The sequence below is a fragment of the Lipophrys pholis genome (assembly GCF_963383615.2).
Source record: "Lipophrys pholis genome assembly, chromosome: 16".
In the NCBI taxonomy this organism is placed as follows: domain Eukaryota; kingdom Metazoa; phylum Chordata; class Actinopteri; order Blenniiformes; family Blenniidae; genus Lipophrys; species Lipophrys pholis.
In genome coordinates, this window is record NC_137634.1 from 3596219 (window position 1) to 3613049 (window position 16831).

At 43.8% G+C, this 16831-nt stretch overlaps 1 protein-coding gene across 1 annotated transcript in view; it reads right to left on the reverse strand.

Moving 5' to 3' along the window:
• uvrag (UV radiation resistance associated gene) overlaps positions 1-16831 on the reverse strand; it is a 108113-nt gene that overhangs the window by 84633 nt on the left and 6649 nt on the right. The window contains exons 4-7 of the mRNA XM_080483185.1: positions 16242-16403; positions 13688-13762; positions 13474-13559; positions 4217-4322 (exon numbers count right to left, since the gene is read on the reverse strand). Of these exons, the coding sequence (XP_080339311.1) occupies positions 4217-4322; positions 13474-13559; positions 13688-13762; positions 16242-16403 (429 nt within the window). The remainder of the gene's footprint in view (positions 1-4216; positions 4323-13473; positions 13560-13687; positions 13763-16241; positions 16404-16831) is intronic.

Here is a 16831-nt window from a genome sequence, read left to right on the forward strand (position 1 = left end):
TTGGATTAACATTTGCTTGGTAATTTGGGGGGATTTGAGCCTCTTGCGGGCCAGTTTTGTGTTTAACAAGCCTGTGTTATATTGTAGAATTTACAGCAGATGTATTTAACAGATGTATTGTATCATGAATTAAATGACCCATTTTGATTTCCTGCTTTTATGGGAACAATTCCTGCAGAAGCGCAAAGGTTTTGTGTTTTTGTCATGGAAAAGGACAAAGTGTTCTTTATCAGTTCTTCAGGTTTTAGTTTGTTCTAATTTTCTTATTTTCACATGAAGAACCCACCTAATGGGTTAGGGTTAATGCCGCATGAACCAACAAACCGACGACTCATCATCAACGCAGTCAACACTACAGAAAAATTAATCGGAACGTGATCAGGTAGAGATGATGATGTGTTTAAGAGCAGTACTCTCTCCTGCATCTACAAGTTCTGCTTTACCACAGGTGACATTTACAAAACAATGTCTGAAGGCTCATGTGGCGATGATGATCTCTTTCTGAGAGAGGACATCGACAATGAACATGGTTACATGTGGTGTCAATTGAATGGAGCCAATGTCATCAGATAGAAGAGTTTACGTGATGTGAGAGTTTAATCATGACAATTATGTTCCATGTAACCAGAGCTAATAAATCCAAATGCTGTTAAAATATTATGCAACAGTTGTGTCATTTCTAGTTGGATATTTTTCCTTTATTTGTGTGCGTACTGCTGTTTTGACAGTTCCCAAAACCAAATTAAATACTCAGGGTTACCACGCAGTGGCACAGATTGTACTTTTGTTTTCAGTTACGCATTACAAAGCGAACGCAAAGCGACTTCGTGGCTGGAGCAGCAGCAGCGAGGAAACGGCTTCAACCTGAGCAGACGTCTCGTCAGGCAGGTGTCAACACAAGGTGTTTTTAAACTGATGCAGACAGTGACGTTATCGTTGAGAAGAATGTGCTTTGAGTGGCAGCGGAGGAAGCTGCAAATCAGTGTTGATCTGTGCCCCACCCGGGGAAACGTTCATTCAAAATGGCGACGTGGACTTTGGATGTGAGTGAAACCTGAAGGTGATCAGTCACTTTTTACTTTAGTTAAAACACAAGAGTAACAGGGAAGATTCAAATCTATGTCACAGGCACACAAACAGGCAGGGCACCATATTGGAACTCATCGCCATTCAAATGAGTGTCTGTCTTTGCCTCCCTGAGCAGAAACTGCAGCATCAGACTGCTGGTCATTAGTCAACATGTAGAACTTCTCTCTCCATGGGGTGCCGCCCGCTGCCTGCCCCCCCCGACCCAGAGTTCACGTCTCTATCTGGCAGCTGGGGGAGCACGCCACGCACCGACGCCTAATGAGAACCAGCAGCAGGGATTCAAAGACAAGACGATATGTATGTGGTACAGAGTCGATGGAGTGGAGAGATTGGCGGGTAACAGAGCTGGTGGGGGACGAGCAGATAGGGCAACTTCAAAACACGCAAAGACAGATTTAAGAGGCGGTCTTTAAGGGCCGTGTGCATGAGGACGGGGATGTATAATACGAGATGCGAGACTGAAACATGCAGTGGCGTTGCAGAGCGAGATGGATAACGGAGATTGGACGGGGGCAGTGAACTTGCTGGCAGGATAACAGAGGCTGGAGGTTGTTTTTCATCCTCTCGTCTGCATGCGGAGGACTGTGGCATCTCACACACACATGCGCCCAGATAGCGATCGCAGCCTGGATCAGAGGAAGCACAGATAGGCCTCCTCTGGAAGGTTTTCTGGGGGCTTTGCGGGGGAAAAACAAGAGAGGGATATCAGCGATGGTAAGGCGGCTGATAGCGCCTCCATCTCTCCCGATGTGTCGCGCCCTGATGCTCGCATGTCTTTGGCACGAACCGGCAGCCTCGCACACTTTCACTCAGCGGCAGAGTTGACAAGTGGGTCACAGCCGTGTGTGTGTGTGTGTGTGTGTGTGTAACAGAGAGACTGTAGCCCACCAGCGGGGTCTGTCTGACTCCTACTGAACATCAAACAGCAGTGAGTCAGCTGAGTAAATAAGCAGGAGTGGGTGCGTGTATGTGTGTGTGTGTCTGTGTCTGTGGGGGGGTGGAGCATGTTATAACGCAGCAGATTAATGGCAGAGTGTGGGTGAGAGGGTGAAAGGGCCATGCGCTGGGGTTGGTGGCCTCCACTCTGTCCCCCTTTGATCCCGGCTCACCATGACGCACACAGAAGGAAAAGCACAGAGCTCTCCAAAGAGGGGAAACCCTTAGAAGAGCCACACAATGCGCCACTCACTGCCACTCTTACAGAAAGGTAGAGGACCAGGATTATGTGATTTATTAGCTGGTCTCAGCCTCTGCTTGAAAATCCTTTTTCAAAGTTTCGCTGAGGGGGAGAAGAAAGAAAAAAAATAAATAAATCAGGGAGGAGTTTTTCCAAAGGGATCCTTTGTGGGGACAAAAAGAAAAAGAAGCCTCAATGTTTTTTTGTGGGAAGAGTAAAGCGTAGTGGAGCTGCTTTGATAGGCTGGGTGAAGGTCCGAGAAACCGAACGAATGAGAGGGGGGAAAAAAAAAAAGCAGGACAGAAAGCAACAGCTGTAACAGCTGTCTGAGGTGGTCGACTAAAAGAGCCACTTAAAGTGTAAAAAAGGAGCAGTTCTAAGTGGACACAATAATGTAGCAGCTGTCCACTTAAAGATAGGACATTTCACCCAAAAAAAGGCGCTTGACAAATTTTGACCACTAAGCAAGAAATGATGATGATTAAAGCGTCACTGATTGAGTAGCAGCAAGAATCTGCAGGTAAAACACAATGATGCATTAGAATATTAGAAGACCAGGGTGCTGTGTCGTGCGCCAATATTTCAATAAACCCAGTGAACAAAACAGCCAGTGTGCACAAAGTGGCGTATGTGAACCAAACCAATGTGCTAGGTACCTCAGTGGAGGGGTTTTACAAAAAATGGTAACGGTTGAGTATGGTACTTTCAGGAATGTCCACAGCTTTTGTTCGTGGAGACACTGGAAAACCTGTAATGTACCGTACCGGCACATAATGCGCAGTGAAAACGAGGCTAAAGGTTCAAATAGTTGAAGGAAATCTCATCTTTCAGCTTTGCTGTTCACATCAAGACCCAAAGAGCTCTTTAAAGCCATCAAAAGAAAGGCTGAGGTGGTCTCTGACCCAGGCGAGGGATTAAAAAAGATCTGCAGATTATAAGAAATATAGTACAGAGGTGGAAATGTTCTGGTTTGGCGGCTCTGGTTCACATACGCCACCCTGCTCCAGAGAAGCTCACAGCCACTGACTCAACAATAAATGTGCATCATATCAAAGGCAGCCCGAGGATGATTTCAGGACAACGCTCTGCAGGAAGTGGACCTATCTGTGGTTTTACTCGCTATTTTTCTTGTTCATTTTAATCCCATAAATGGCGAGGAAAGAAACATGGAGATGTTGCTGGTGGACAATTATACAAAACAGATCCGAGATGTGGTGTCTTGTCAAGGGGAGGTAATGGAGATGTTTAATCCGATTGTACTTTTTCCCCCAAGAAGGAAATTATCAGATAAACTATCCGGTTTCTTTTTTGCGGTGGCAAGTTCACCTGTGTGTGTGTGTGTGTGTGTGTGTGTGTGTGTGTGTGTGTGTGTGTGTGTGTGTGTGTGTGTGTGTGTGTGTGTGTGTGTGTGTGTGTGTGACTGCCTCCGGCCTTTCATACGAGCAGAGGAGGCTTCAGAAGTGAATGTTTACCATAAACACGATGTCAAACTGGGGATCAGTTTAGTTTTCACAGCTGTGCGGCTGCCAATTCCAAAAATGTTAAATATGCTTTCGTGCTTTGGTGTTGGATCCCAGTGGAGGATGTGACAGGAGGTAGAAACATAAACAGGGGCTTTCGACCCCAGCGTTATCACCTGAAGAGGATGAGATATTGTACTTTCTCCACTTTTCCGCTGAGCCGTAAAAAACGATTCAGAAGCCTCCTGAAGGCTGTAGTGACGTCTCACACTGGCTGACATTACAATTACATCTGGAGCTTTGGGTGATGGAAGCCGTTAAAGCCTGATCACAGCAATTACTGCACAACAGTTTTGTTTTTTTTTTAAAGTCTAAAAAAATCAATTTTCATCTTTATTTTAACCCAGCATTAAAAGCTGAATGGGCCCGTGAGCAGCTGAAACACTGCTGTTGAGAAGTTGCTGACAGGTTGGAATTTCTCCGCGCTCACCCGCTCCGTGCATGCCGCAGTCGTCCGCAGTTTCTCCTCGATCTCCTTCCCGATCTTCTGCACGGTCACCTGGGTCTGTTTGATGGCTCGCTGGGCCGTGTGAAGCCTGCAGGAGGAAGAGGAGGAGGAGGAGGAGAGCACACCAGCAGTGAGTCAACAGTCGTCCAGATTCCTGGGAACACTCTGGATCACAAAAGTGACTCCGTGTGGAAACTGTGATTAGAGGCAGGATTACAGTTTTGAATTTTCACTGCAAAGCCGTTATGTAAACAAGAGCCTGAGTGTCAGGGTCACGACGACACCAGTAACTCACTCTCTTCAGGTTGGATGTTCAAGTAACCACCAGAGGAAGACAAACGGTGGTTTCAACCATTGTGATTCTGTTAACCTGCTTAGTGTCTGCGTGGTTAACTTGGCCTGACCTTCACTGTCAAAGCCCAACTCTTAAACCATGAAAGCTGCTGACAGGTTTTGAAATTAAACACAGGATGAAACCAATATTGAGAACATTCCAGATTATAACTGTTTGAATCGGAAGGATTATCTTTCTTTTTTTTTTTTTTTACGCAAATTATTATTGTCTAATAATCCAACTGAAGCTCCATGAGATCAAGCATTATTTAAAAGACTATTTAATAAGTCATGATTCCCAGACAGAAAAGGAAACGATTTAAAAGGCTTTAATTAAAGCCAAAGACAAGGGTTTCTTCAAAATTCCACGCAAAGACATCGGTGGAAAGCAACATCGGTGCACGAAAGACAAGATAGCAAATTATCAAAACACCAGGAGTGTCGAACACAGTATCGTTCAGGGACCACATGCAGAACTGGATCAGTTAAATCATGACATATTAACTTTTAAGGTTATTCTTTGTTGTGGTGAAGAGCGTATCTGATAATGTCAAAATTAAGACAAAACCAAATAATTTGCTTTCTTTTCATAACCCTGGGCATCACACACTTTAAATTCCTTCCTCTTGTTGTGAAATTCTCCAGTTTTTTGGCAGAGAAGAATCATAGTGTGGAAGATTTGAACCCATTAGGAGAGATAAAGTAGGTCACTTTAATGGGTCAGTATTAAAAACTGAAAATATCCCATGCAGCTGCTCTTAACTTGGTTTCTTTTGTGGCTGCCAACACCGGCTCACTGGATTGTGATACAACAAGCGGACAACTTCAAATAGAGTTCATAAGCAGCGAACAGAAATAGGAGATGGTGATTATAGTAGACAGAATAAGGGGATTATGGCTTGGGTCATAAGGGTGATGTGAATGGGGTTTTCTTTAGGTATGTACTTGCTTTGAATCTCCAAGAAATTGCCTCTTGAGTGGGTTTAATGTAAGAGGCTCTTTTTAAAAACAGGGTTGCAGCTTGGCAGGGTCATTTTACAAATCCTCGGGGGGGATTTTTTGTTATGAAACTCACACAGCCACCTCTGGATATTGCTGCCCTCTCAAGAAAGAAAAAAAAATATATCAAAACTGCATTGACAAGAGGTCTTGAAGAAAATGAAATAATGTTTTGTGCCTTGGTTTGGTAAACTGTCTGAGGTGACAGTGATGGCAGACGGAGATTCTTCTCTGGAACATCAGGGCAAATGTGTTTTGACAGCTTCATCTGTTTAGGTGATTGCGATGGGAGAATCTGATATGGCCTTTCCCCCCCCCCCAGGTGAGAATAGTTATCTCCTCTCTCCTTTTCACGCATGTCTGCCCTCTTATTACTCCACAACGGCTGCCCATCACGACAAACCAGCGGGGCACAAGGACTGGGGGGCCGCCTGCCACACGCCCACTTTATTATAATCAGTGTCCAGAGAAGAATATCTCCTGAACCTCAACAACTTTCCCTTAACAAGGCGTGAGTGGCTGAAGGACCCGGCCACAGGTCTGCAGGAAGTTATGGCTGAGGCTGTGCACTCAACCCTTCATCCTGATAAACATCAGACAAACAATAAACATTTGCTCCTTCAACGTGGCGCTGGATTCTGCAGGGGTGTCAGCTCAAAGTTTCCACATCCTCCGATAAACACAGGCCATGTTGTTGGAGGTTTCTTTGAACGCTCGATTTGAGCTAAAGTACAACCAGAAAATGGTAAGTGTTTCTGGGACAATCGAGTATTGCAATCAAGTCGAGAAAATGGCAAACCGATGACCTCGAAAGTCAACAAAATAGACCTGGCCACCTCCCCAACCAAAGGCTCCTCATCTCTGTTCATTTACATTTACTGATTATCCGGAAATAAATATTTGTCGTGGTTTCAGCGCTCAGTTGTGGTCCAGCATCTGCAAGTTTGCAATCAGGGGTTGAGAAGGAATCAGCAAATGCAGATGAGTCATCTGGCCTACGGTGACGGCCGAGAGAGACGCATCCCAAGAAGTCACTCAAGACCAAACCAGTTTTCCATCCAAGAGAAAGTGACAGTGATTCTAAAGAATCATGTCTCTTTTTCAACATATGCAACAATCCCCCCGATATTCAATGGTACGATTTACTACAAATACTTTGAATTAAAGGAAACATTTTGTGTGAAAAAAAAAGAGGGAAGATCTACTGCTGCAATTCAGAGTCGCAAGTGGCGCCAAGTTTATGTGATGAAAATGGCTTTATTTTCACAAAACTTAATCACTCCTGCAAACGACTACAATCTCAACATAAAACTGATTTAATGAAACCTTCTGGTGCAAAGTACAGTGAAATGTAGTTTGCCCCTCCTGATGCCATGGCTTTGAGGCTAATGAGGTAAGTAGCTCTCATGCCGATATCTCAACTCGGGTCTACGTTGTGTTCACTGCTCTTAATGAATCTGTTTGAAGTAATTCTATGTTTTCTTAGAAATGTGAACAATTTGCTTGGCGGAGTCTCTTTTATGCCGGTTTTGGCCCACGGGTCTTATGTTCGACACCCCTGACCGAGAAGGTACAACATATATGTTTAACGTATTCAAAACTAATCTAAAATATCTGCAAAGAATCCACAGAAATGGCATTACTCTAAAGATGTCTCATTTGTTTTTAATGATGCAGACGGGTTAGCAAGCAAGCCAGTTTGCTCCATAACGTTGCGAGAGGTTGTAATAGTTTCATCATGTTCAGTTCCATAAGAGAAAGAAATAGCTGCTCACCTCAGATTAATATTAGGAAAACGACCTGGTTTTTTTTTTAAAGATTACAACAAAAGAAAACTTACTATACGTTTCCATTATAGGCAGTGAATATGCTGAACGTGTATTGTTTGTCCAGCAGACTGACAGAAAGTGATATCCTCAAAACTTTTTTATTTGGGTTGATCGTGGCACTAAAACTGTACAGGCCAAACACACAAATAGTAGAGTCACTGCAATATAATTGAAGTAATTTCAGGCCAGAACTTGACAGTAAATAAACAGAACATTTAAAGCAATGCTGTTTGTGTTACCCGATCAGCCTTGCGCTATTTTTTTCACATGCAAGCTTGATAAACAAGGTTTCGCCGGCAATCCATCTTACCGGAAACGAGTCGAAAGACAAAAGATTACACTGACCTCACGTCAGTCCCAGATAAATAGGGCTGCCACTTAACCGTGTCCAAACAAATAATTAGGAACGATATCCCGCTGCACACCTCGGCCAGGGAGAAAACGCGACACAATGGGAGGAAAATCACAACAAACAAACTTTTCAATTCTGTCTATATCTCATTGCCGAGGAATGTCAACACATTTAACCACTTGCAATTCACATCGCTTCACCATTGTCTCCATCTCAGTGGACGGAAGATAAGATTACTGTAGTGCAGTTTCTTTGGTGAGCCTGCACTTCGATTCCTTCGGGCCGTTGTGTTTGTCGGGGATCTGCAGAGCTGCCGTAAGCCGTGTTTACATGAAAACTACAACAAAGAAGCCAAAGAGATCTTGAGAAGATATGTTTGGCATTGGGGAGGGGTGGAGGGTGGGGGGGTCACTAGGATGTCATGCATTTAGCTAATTATAAATTAATCTTCGAGTGCGGACACCAACGAGCGACTCTAAGCTCCTCAGCTAGAAATCTCAAACTGTTAGTCATGGTTGCTTAGATTTGCTCGGTGTAATCAGCCAGACAATTAAACATGTAAAGACTATTAGTGAAAGCCTGCCGTCTCCTGTTTAGGACAGCAGGAAACACAAAGAGAGGCCGTCGCCTGGTACAGCAGTGTGCAGTAGGGGTGTAATTTTTAAAGAGGTGGGAGGATCAAAACCCAACATTACAAGCTGAGATAACAAAAGACAGCAAGGCAAGGCATGCACCAAAGAGGCTGCCGCGATGTGGAGGAAGGAGTAAAAAGAACCGAGCACGGCTCGGGTGGGAGTGACAAAGTGAAGCTGGAAAAAACGCACATGAGGTGATTAAAAAAAGAAATAAAAAATGGTGTGAAAAATGAGGCTTTTGAAAATGTATTTCTTGAAGAGTAAGGCGAGTAGTAGATGCCGTTTTGTTCGTACTAAAAACTTCCTACTTTAATTTAAATCATACACACAGGGTCTGGGTGTACGACTGAAATAAAAACCAGAGCGTTCAAATACACTTCTTCACAGCAATCTAAAGCCCGAGCAGCCAGTTTGTTTCTGCAGTGCTGCTGGTGGAGAGCCTGAGGCCGGTCGGCTACTCCGATCCGGCAGTCTGAGCAACACAGAACCACAACTGCCCCGAGCTGTGGCTGCAGCGTCCGAGCAGAGGGCGGTGGGCATGAAAGCATTATCGCCTCAGTCCCTGGAAGCACAGACGACCCCCCATCGAGCTTCAGCCGCACTGCTTCTGTTGACACGTACTGTACATACGTACAACACTTGCGCCCACAAAAAAAAAAAAAAAAAAAAAAGGGGGGGGGGGGGGGCATGAACAAGCAAATCAGGAAACGGAGGCAGCATATGGCTCTGATCACAGGAGAGGAAAGTTTCCCCTTTAGGCTGGAGGAGTTTAAGACACCGCAATGAACTGTGAAAGTTCAGGGCCTTGAATGATGTTTGCCATGTGTCACACAGGCCACTGTTTTAATATCGACTATTCACAATGGAATTGTTGACATGAAAAAGATGAGTCAGTGTCTGTGAGTAAGAACCGAAGGGGCCACTCAAGTATTTCCACTTATACACCACTTCATTTTGACATATGAGAACACATTAGGCCATGAAAGATGGCTTTTAACTGTTATAAATCCCTCCGCCTGCCCTAGTTAAAACCTAACTAGTCCCTTCTTAAGCTGGGCTGACTCTGTAGGATGTGTCTTGCCCTCGAACTCACTCGAAAAGAGAGAGGAGAGTTTCCTGATTGATGATCCGTACGCTCCCTCTTCATCTCTTCATCTGAGCAGTGTTGTGTTGCTCACACACAACACTGCCGTTGTCCGCTGGAAGAGCCGACTGTGAATCTGCCTGACAAATTACCGTCATTAATCAGGATCAGCGGTTTCTGAGCGGAGAGGCTCTCGTCCTTTTCCCACAGTGTGGAGGTCCACCCAGACGTGTGTGGCTGTTTTGTTTTTTGAAGGGAGGAAGAACAAGAAATGCACTTGGGGACTTGGACAGGTGAAGAAAAGTGCCAGGATTCATCCCACTTCGTGATGTTTGAGGACGAGGTGCAGAGCAGATATACTAATGCATCAAGTCGACACGGGGAGCGACGTGGTGACAGCTGACACTCACAAGACATTTACTCAGATGATGCTTGTGGGCTTGTTTGACCAGTGCTTGTCAGGTGTGTCAAACATAAGGTTTGTGGGTCAAGTCTGGCCTGCAAGAGGCTCTAATCCAGCCGCCAAGACAGCCAGCAAATGGTAAAGCTTTCCAAAAAAAAATTATAAATAAAAATTTTACTTGAGATTTTTTAACAAATTTCTTAGGAGTAGCAGACACGACACAACATTGAGACCCGAGCTGAGATATGTGATGCTGCCAACTTTAAATTTAAAGCTTATTATTGGCACTATTTTACCGGTCCGGCTCACTCAAGATGAAATCCGACTGAATGTGTTTGACACCGCTGATCTCTGTGATCAGCTGCATCTATATGTACTAAAAGTCACACATTCACACTGATCTGAGCATCCAATTGGCAGTAAAAGCCACCGAGGCTGCAGCACTGATCTTCACCTGCATCCACACCCAGTGAGGGGAGTTGTTGTATATCAGAGGACCTGATGGAGCAGCACAATTCCAGACCTACAGAATTGTCTATTTTGACAGAACGCGGGGCTTTGAGGACCTCGGGTTCACTTATCTGAACTGCACACACATTTAGCCATTTTCTGTTTTTCCTTGTTTGGTGCCAGAGTTTGTTCAACAGAGGCACAACTTATTTTTACATAATGTCCCTTTGAAATAAACAAAAGTCAATCTAAAACAATGGATGACTCACTTTAGTGACAGTCACTCCAACTTCTTAGGAGGGTAAATGCGTGTGTCTTATGTGGACGATGTCGGTGTGTAGTAACCACAAGCTTCAGCCATTGTTATGTCTCTTCTTTGAGTGACTCAATATACCATCTTGTGGTACAAACCTGTATTGCAAAATGCATCATTTTTGCATTTTGGTCTCAGAAAAGTACAAACACTGAAACGAAGTTGGAATGTTTTCAAAAACTTCCACCTTGGGAGTCGTTTTCACAAGTATCTTTGACATGTAAACAAATGCCCAAAATGTAATGTTTTCCATTTAATTTCATGTGAAAACATCAAAACGGGGCCTAAAATTTTACATTGTTTACCTTTGATAGAATCATTCTTTTAAAAATGCTGACTTGCGCAGAACGCCATCTGCAGCAGATGCTGAGGAAGTGACAAATACATGACTCTGAATCTGTGCAGGACTCAGTTTAACGCTCAAAAACCGTGCGTGCACTTAAAGGAACTCGGAGACCTGTGGGTCAGAAACTGACGATGTATGTTTATGCACCTCGGGGGTGTAAGAGGATAATCCCTGCTGGAGTGTTCAATATCTGATGAATCATTCTGCAGTACGCCATCATAAACCATCTGCATATGAGCACTCCAACAAGAGGAAGAAAAAAAAAGAAAAGAAACCCTGACAGGGGTGAGGAGCCGCAGGCCGAGCAGGAGAATCAATGTAAGCGTGTTCAACTCGGCAGAGTCCCACTGGGTGTGGATACAACGGAGAGGATGTGGAAGAAGGCTGCAATAATAGAAGGAGAGAGAGCAGAGGTCATTAAAGTTATGATCCAAACTGGGCTTTCTCTCCTGCACGCTGCTCGGGGAGGCGATAGTTTCCTTTCATATAAACACAAACCGTGGCCATTTCTAGATGAGGTAGAGCTGGTGAAGTTTTCAGACTTCAGTTTTCAGTTTCTGTGTGAAGTCCTTTTTTTTTTTCTCATTTATGACCCCTGTTTGTTTGTTATAAAAGAAAAATCGTAGTGGAAACTTCTTCTAATGATCCTAATCACAGGATTCCTGTCTATCTTTGGAGGTGTGGAACTTGAACCACATGTACTGTACATTTATTTGATTATAATCGGGTGTAATTACTTTGCAATGGACCCGTGCTTCAGTTAAAAGCGGGTTTCCCTGTGACCACGTTTAAATATAAATGCACGAGTACGAGGTGGTGTTTGTCAACAGACGGCGGGAATCCCTTCTGTTGCAGGATTTTAATTACTGTACCAGGGTTTCCCCTTTTAACAAGCGTCTCACTCAGCGAATCTCTGTCTCCTTCCTGTGGCGTAAAACTTTACTGCAGGTCTTCACAACTTTTAATTCAACACAGTCCTGTGTCTGACCTGATGATAATGATGCGTCTTCATACATCTATGATTTGAGCATTCAAGAAGACGAAATACAGTGAATCCTGCAGGCTTTTCACAATACGATACGATCACAGTGGTTTAGGCTTTCTGTGTGGAGTTTGTGTTGCATTTGAGGATAATTGGTGTTAATATGAGTGTGTGTGTGTGTCCAACTCTTTATGTTTGACCTGACCAAGGTGGATGTACCCCGCTTCCACCCAGAGTCAGCTGCAATCAGCTCCAGCAGCCTGCATGGGCTTATCAGGGTGGAGGACAAGCTCTAAAACGTTTGGCTTTCCAACAGCACCATCTGCTGGACAACATGTGCATCTGTTCAATGTACCAAACTTGAAAAAACGTGGAAGGGCATGTTGAAAATAAATTCTAAATTGTTGAAAAGTTGTTCAGACCACAAATTATGTGCATCCATACAACTTAATCCACCGTGGAGTCAATGGGTGCAGGACTGTTAAGCAAAGTACAGCCTGGACAGGTGAGCAGCACATGACAGGACAAACACAGAGAGACTCAGTAAACACTCACAACTATAAGAAATTTAGGGCAACCAAGTAACTACAAATACAAATGTTTTTGGACTGTGAGAGGGACCCAGAGTACCAAGCGGAGGAACATGCAAACCTCATACAGATCTGCATGACACAAGAAACACAAGATTAACTAGTATAAGTTTATCTTGTATATCTACTGGAGCGCCTAAGAAGCAAAAAAAAATAAGGTCCTAAAGTCCTACAAATAGACTTGATATATATTAAACTAGGGTTAAAAAAAATAACAAAACATTATCTTAAAGTTGTTTAGGATAAGCTGCAACCCTTTGTCTCATTTATTCACGAGACTTCCCTACAGCGATGCCACCTAGTGGCAAAACTGGAAAATACAAATACTGTAAGTACATAGTGCTACTTAAACAGTTCCTGAATACACGGCCATAAATCACCTTGCTTACTCTATTCCGATATAGTGTGATATATCAAATCCTAGCTCCTTTATTGTGATATGTAACCAGTCGGAGAACAAATATTTCAGGAGCAAAGCAGAATAAACTTGAAAAATCGATAAAAGAAATACCAATAAAGCTTTTATCAAATATTTTCCACACATTTACAGGGATTTGTTTTCCCCCACATACAAATGTCACATAAGCAATAGTAATTTAGCATTAATCAAATTCAAGACTGCCGTTTCATTAAAGAAAATGTGTGAATATTTTTTGTAATTTTCCACATACTTGAAAGCATTAAAAAAAAAAATATTTTCACGATTTTTTAAAATGAGAAAAACACATGGTGGCTTTACCTGACTTGGTTCAATATGATCTGAATTCGGACTCGAATTTCTCATTTCAATCTGATCATTCCTCCCAACCCACACCCAATGATTCAGGCCCCGTTCACACGACAACATTTGAAGTGAAAACGAATCGTTTTAGAAAAGTTTCACGTTCACGTGGCGACATCTTGGAAGACCTGGCGTGCCTCACCTGAGCAAAGAGAAGACGCTGTAGGAGTTCCTGACGGCGCTCTGGTCGACCTGAAGGAGGCTGTTCTTCTTCCTCTCCGACTGATCCTGAAAAGGCCACATGTCGGAGTTAGAGAGCCGAGCGGCGGCACGCCGTCCAAACAAAGCTAATGCGATTAGCACTGCGTTCCCCACCGTGATGCAAAAAGCTTTGGAGAACAGACAAAAGGCCGTACCTTATGATCAAAGTCAGCTGCATAGTAGCCGTCATTCAGTCCAAATATGATCTCATTTGGATTTCTGGATCGTATCTGTGGACAGAGCGAGGAGACGGCAGAGGCTGATTGTCGGGACAGACACGGGGTGAACAAAGGACAGCAGGATTCTGGACGTGCATGAGAGTGTGCGATCTGTTTACGAGCTCAGTCTCACGATGAAAAGAACGGCAGGAACACTGAGCTCTTCTTCAAGTGAACGGCATTCACTTTGTTCTCACAGGCTAAATGTGGAAAGACGACTTTTTGTTACACTGTGCTCTCTCAAGAGCTGAGCTCATCAAATCTAAAACTCCAGCAGCAAGCCTCCGCTGCGTTCCTGCTTTATGAACATTTATTGAGGAATGAGTTTGAATTGATTCCCACAGGACTCCCCCCCCCCCCCCCCCCGTTCCGGCGTGTCACTTGTTGAAATGTCCTCCTCGCTCCATGTTCCAGTCAGCTGGAAGCCATATTCCCAAGTGGGAGCATTGTGGAAGCGTTATGGAGGCACTGTGGAAGCGCGGCGATTCCACGGAAAGTTTCAAAGCGGATGGCGGAGCGAATGAGGCACGAGGAGCGGAAACACTCTGCTGACTGGATTACCACGGCGCTCCAGACCTCTAGTAACATTAACAGCGCAGAACGGCGAGCCAACAGGTTCATGGTGCGACTCTGCAGGACAGACTCGAATCGCCAGACAATCAGCTTTGGGGCGAGTACAAAGTTTGGAGGAGGAGGGATCATAATATGGGGAAACACAACATCATACAAACATGCAATGATGTTGATGAGCGTTTTGATAATATATTTCCCCTTAAAATTTAAACACTTATGTAGATGTTAATATCTTTGTGCTTCAATGTTTTGTTTTTTACTCTCAAGTAACGGCGCTCTGTCTCTCGCCCCCCTTTTTTATACCAGTTGTGACACTCAGGCCTCGTTTACACAACGATTTAAAGTAAAAACAAAAACCATTCATAGCGTTTTGTGCGTACAACATTTGTGTACTCCCCATTGTTAATGTTTATAGCATATTGTTCCCTGCATGTGTCGTTGCGAAAACAAATAACAGCACCCACTCATGGCCTGGCTTGTTCACAACTTTGTTTTCAGCATTTCTGCCGTTTCAGTTGAAACTAACATCGTTTTCAAAAGGTTGCTGTGTAAATGTGAAACACAAAAAAGGAAAAAATATGAATTTTCACTTGAAATGTCCTCATATAAACGGGGCCTTAAAGATCTCGGGTAGTAGGGCTCTGAAGGAACTACAATACACTTGGCCAGTAAGACCGTCTTTGAATGATGTATATTTCATATGTTGATGCTGCAACGACAATAGATTTGAGAAATATTAGCAGGGATCTTCTTTCTGTGGCCTCCTCGGTTCTTTTGTCACGGTTTCACTGAAGGTTATTCTTTATAGTTTTGATTCATAGTTTAAACAAATAGATGCTTCAAACTTGAGTGAAGTGATTTTATTCTTCCATTATAACTGTACCCCAGTGAATAAACCGTTGAGTTTGGGGTTCTGGGTGGACTAGATGTCCAGTGCAGAGAGGTACCACAACAGTCAGCTGGGATCATCGAAGGGATAGAAAAACTACCCTGGCCTCCACCTCGGCACGACTCCACACCTTCAGACGGATCCAGAATGAACACTGCGAGTCAGGTCTTGTCATCACACATCAGATTCCGACTTCACACCTGCTCCTTTGGACGAAACGGCAGAGCCGCAATCCAAAACCTTTCAGAAAGCCTTCCCAGAGGACTGGAAGCTGTGAGAGCTGCAGAGGAGGCCAGATCACAACTAATCCATACTCCATAGCAATGTTCAGACGTCGAAGCCTCCTGCGGGTGGACTGTCTGAGCGACTACATACTTTTTAGTGATATTTTACACCTGGATTTCTTCCGATTCATTGCAACACATGGCTGAAAGCCTACAATAGCCAGAGAGCAGTACCGTCACATTTATTCACGGATTACTAGACTTCATGAGTCACTCGTGTATCAAACTGCTGAGAGGCTGCACAGCAGCTCGGCGAAATAGTAGTAACATCTCAAACTGTAATTTATTACCGGTCCACTACACTTGAAAGATGAATATTTACACTCTCTGGCTGCTTTCTTCCTGGGTCGCCGCAGAGGATCATGTGATCGATATGTTTGATGTCCTGCTGCAACCTGAGCAGTTGGGCTTTAAAGGCCTCGCTTCAAAAAGATTTATAATGTTAATTTCAAACTATTTTGGTTATTGGAATCTTTTATTCCCTTAATATCGGAATCGGCCGCAAAAAAAAAAAAAGTCTGTATCAGTCGGGCCCGAAACGAAAGTTTGAGATTTTCCCTTGAAGCAGGCCTCGAGCCGCACGCAGAGAAGTGCATGAAGGTCCAATCCCAGATGTGGAATTTATTATTTTTTTTGACAATAAAAGTCAACTACATATTCATCATGATAGTTCGAGGCGTTCTCTTATTATTATTATTACTTATGATGGAAGAACAATTCCACTTTGTGGTGTGTGTTTGCTGACCTGCTGTCCAGTGTATCGGAGTCCGTCCAGATTGACCTTCCATTCGATGAGGAGCTGGTACTGTTCTTCCTGTCCGCCCCAGATCCGCACCACGAAGCAGGACACGGAGGTGTCCAGCAGGTCTGGGAGCATGCCAAAGTCCAGGCTGCGCCAGGTTGGATTCTGACACACACACACACACACACACACACACACACACACACACACACACACACACACACACACACACACACACACACACACACACACACACACACACACACACACACACACACACACACACACACACACACACACACACACACACACACACACACACACACACACACACACACACACACACACACACACACACACACACGAGGATAGGTGCATTAGTCAAAATGTTTTGGGAATAACTCATTCTCAATTTTCATTTAACAGTTGAAGATTTAAAAAAAAAAAAAAAAAAAAAAAAAAAAAACAACCAACCAAACATCTGCAGGTATTTTTCATGTCAAAACAAGTAATGTAAAAGATTCTATCTGCCTCTGTCAGATTCATAATAAGAACCGTATCCGCTGCACAGTAATTGAATCATCCTGTCCGAC